This window comes from Sinocyclocheilus rhinocerous, unplaced genomic scaffold (assembly GCF_001515625.1).
Source record: "Sinocyclocheilus rhinocerous isolate Xijiao unplaced genomic scaffold, SAMN03320098_v1.1 scaffold1155, whole genome shotgun sequence".
Classification (NCBI taxonomy): domain Eukaryota; kingdom Metazoa; phylum Chordata; class Actinopteri; order Cypriniformes; family Cyprinidae; genus Sinocyclocheilus; species Sinocyclocheilus rhinocerous.
Window position 1 is genome coordinate 743,133 of NW_015629044.1, and position 3,275 is coordinate 746,407.

The following is a 3,275-nucleotide window of genomic DNA, read 5'->3' on the forward strand; positions in this document are numbered from 1 at the left end:
AAACAGCGCCTGAGATATGATATCTGCTATTACATGTGCTCATTTTAAGGTCCATTTTTTAATCTTGCTATTTATACTCCTTATAGTATAAATAAACAAATCCATCATGAAAAATTTGCCTTGTTTGAATCAGGAGAGAATGCACAGATCAAGCACTGTTTACAAGCAAAAACAGTTCTAAACAAATATGTAGGTAGATTTTGATGTGAGAGGACAACAGGGAATGGACTTTTTCACTGGAGGAAGCATTATTATGGACTATTTTGGCCAGAAGCAACGTTTTGAAGTTAAAACGCATTAATGATGATTTGTTTCTTATACAAACATGCAGCTTTTCGCTTCACAGGATTTTAACTGATGAGCTGGAGTCATGTAGATTATTGTGATGTTTTATCAGCTTTTTATCAGTTTGGACTCTTATTCTGACGGCACCCATTCACTGCAGAGGATCCATTAGTGAGCAATTGATGTAACGCTAAATTACACCAAATCTGTTCTGATGAAGAAACAAACTCATCCACATCTTGAATGGCCTGAGGGTGAGTACATTTAAATTTTGGGGTGAACTACTCCTTTAATAGCCAAACCTGATAAGTTGTTATATATCATCTTCAGTGTGATACATAAGCTAATGCTTTTAACTGGCATTTTGCTAATTATTTTCTTACTGTGTATTATGGCCTTATGAGAAAATATATGATAATAGTAATCATAATCAAATTCAAATTCAGATATTCAAGACTGCACTTCGGATTTTGTATTCATAGTAGGATTTGCAGTTTCATTCTATTGAAAAATAATATAAAACCCACTGATCATTTTTCAGCCGGTCAAATCATCAAATTACATTTTCATTGTCTCACTGTCTTATGATTTAAAGAGACATAAATACAAGGGAAGATTAACATTCTTTTGTAGATTTAGATTTAGATTTTGAGATTTAAGCTCAAGCTGATTCTATTCAGCATTCATCATCATCTTGACTTTTGTTTTTCATTCAATGTGATTTTTTGTATTACTTCCGAGTCATCTCACGCAAGCCCAAAATCAATACTTTCCACCTCTCAGATCACCGAGATCAAAATATTTGATGAAACCTCTGTAGCAAGAAACTTTCAGCCCTGACAGTACCTTAAAAGCATTAAATATCCTAAAGGATCTTTTCTACAAGTCTCTTAGATCAGTAATTGTAGAAATCAGTTATCTATCAGTCAGACAGATGCAGCAAGGTTGTTTCCAAAATTGCATTGTGTAATTTCCCAAATAATGCAATGCTATCAGAAACCTTTGTGTCTGTCATCCATTTACAGAATGAGTTTATAACAAGCTATCTGTGAGGGACAGATCCAGCCATCTGGAGAGGGTCAAGCATCTGCTTTCATTCATGCACTAGTCGTAATTTATTTAAAGATCTTGTTTGCTACTTCCTGTTCTGGAAAGACTGAAGGTTTTAGTCTTAATAAAACCATATAATTGCGAATATTTATTCAGTGAGATCTAGATTTAAGTAGAGATCAGAAGGTCAGATTGTCAAGTAGGCAAATTGGTAGCAACTGATTAGGAATGTATTTGCAATTACTGGCCGTTTCTTCTTATTTGAGGTCTAAATTAGCACTCTACATGCACTTCAACATGTATGCTGGATAAATAAATTGGCATTCAAAAAGTAAATCAGAGGGCAAGACCTCTCTCTCTCTCTCTCTCTCTCAAAAAAAATAAATAAATAAATAAAAACATTAAGAAAAGAAGATCCATATGAAATGACAACAAAGAGGAAAAACTGATATTTTATTGTGTTTTACTGAAACAAACACATAAATAAAAGACAATAAGCAAATGTACTGTAAAAATTCTGTTACAATGTTTGACAAATGTTGTTTCTATACATCAGGGGTTCCCATGCTTTTTTTGGGCAGGTCAACCCCCTTAACTGGTCACTTGGAGATATTTTTACATTTTCACATGTATTTATTATTATTATTATTATTATTATTATATAACCTCAAAGACTGACCCTTGACCTTACTAAAACTGAACACTGAAATGTTCATAATCCTTTTAAAATATAACTATGTAAACATCGATTTAATTTTCAGTGTTTGCGTGGCATTTTCAGTGCCTTCATGTGGTGTAATCCTCTTCTGTCCTTAGCATAGTCCTGATTCAGACCATGTCAAAATTCATGTTCTTCCTGATTGGTCAGCTGGCTCACTCTGGCTGAGGTAAGTAGGAACGCCACGGCGGTACAGAGTTCTCCAACAAAAGAAACAGAGGCTAGAATCAGAGACCAGCCAAAGTAAATCTCAATGTCCTCCAGGGTTTTGTGGCCAGAGATGTCCACAGCCTCTTTGAAGGCGGCCGCAGAGTACGCCATGTAGACACAAATTCCAGCCAATGACAGCATAGCTGTAAGGAACAGAGCAGGAAGATAGATGTTTGTAAGACATTCTCCAGTGGTTTGTAGAAGACAGTAAATGCATACACTGTACTGATACCGGACAGAAATCACACTTGATAAATGGTAATGTTTTTACAATTGTTTTATGTCAGAATAGATTCTCTTAACCAATTTTATTGCTCACTGAGTTGACTACTATAAGTATGCCATTTATGGGTTTATCTCCCCCCAAAATGTAAACAATCGAGCCTCCCAGGCACCATCAAAACAGCGGCCCGCTCAGATCTGTCAATCTCTTTGCAGCTGAGCCAAGGGTGTTTAGCTGGCTGACACGTTACATGCATAGTTCCAAATCTGTATAAGTTTCTTTTGTTGAGCACAAAAGAAGATATTTTGAAGAATGTTGGTAACCAAACAGTTGATGGTATAGCCACTGACTTCAATAGTATAGACAAAAAATACAATGAAAGTCAATGGCTACCATCAACTGTTTGGTTACCAACAATCTTGTTTGGAACAACCTGAGGGTGAGTAAATGAAGACAGAATTTTCATTTTTGGGTGAACTATCTCTTTAAGAAATTAGAAAATGAAATTCAGATTCAGTAACAGAAGTGCAAGCCAAATTTCAAAGACTTGCCAAAATACACGGAGACAGACAACAGGGTAAAACAAAGGTGAACACTGGCGGTGCTTTTACAAGATGGCAGAATTTGATAGAATGGGTTTCAATCGAGATGCCAAACTTGTAGTTCCCTTTCATGGGAACTTCGAACTGCGTCCTCTAGGGGTTTCCCCTCCTTGACATCTCGCTAAAAAGCGGATGCCAGGGCATACGCAGCAGCAGCAGGTCGGGCTGTCGCTTCATTGCACACGAT

At 36.3% G+C, this 3,275-nt stretch overlaps 1 protein-coding gene across 2 annotated transcripts in view; it reads right to left on the reverse strand.

Annotated features, from left to right (window-relative positions):
- Nucleotides 1-2,053: 2,053 nt before the first annotated feature.
- Nucleotides 2,054-3,275, reverse strand: part of LOC107738619 (transmembrane protein 114-like) — a 15,468-nt gene continuing 14,246 nt past the window's right edge. For both annotated transcript variants that reach the window (XM_016550395.1, XM_016550394.1), the window contains exon 4: nucleotides 2,054-2,406. In XM_016550395.1, coding sequence (XP_016405881.1) covers nucleotides 2,174-2,406 — 233 coding nt within the window. In that variant the 3' untranslated portion in view covers nucleotides 2,054-2,173. The remainder of the gene's footprint in view (nucleotides 2,407-3,275) is intronic.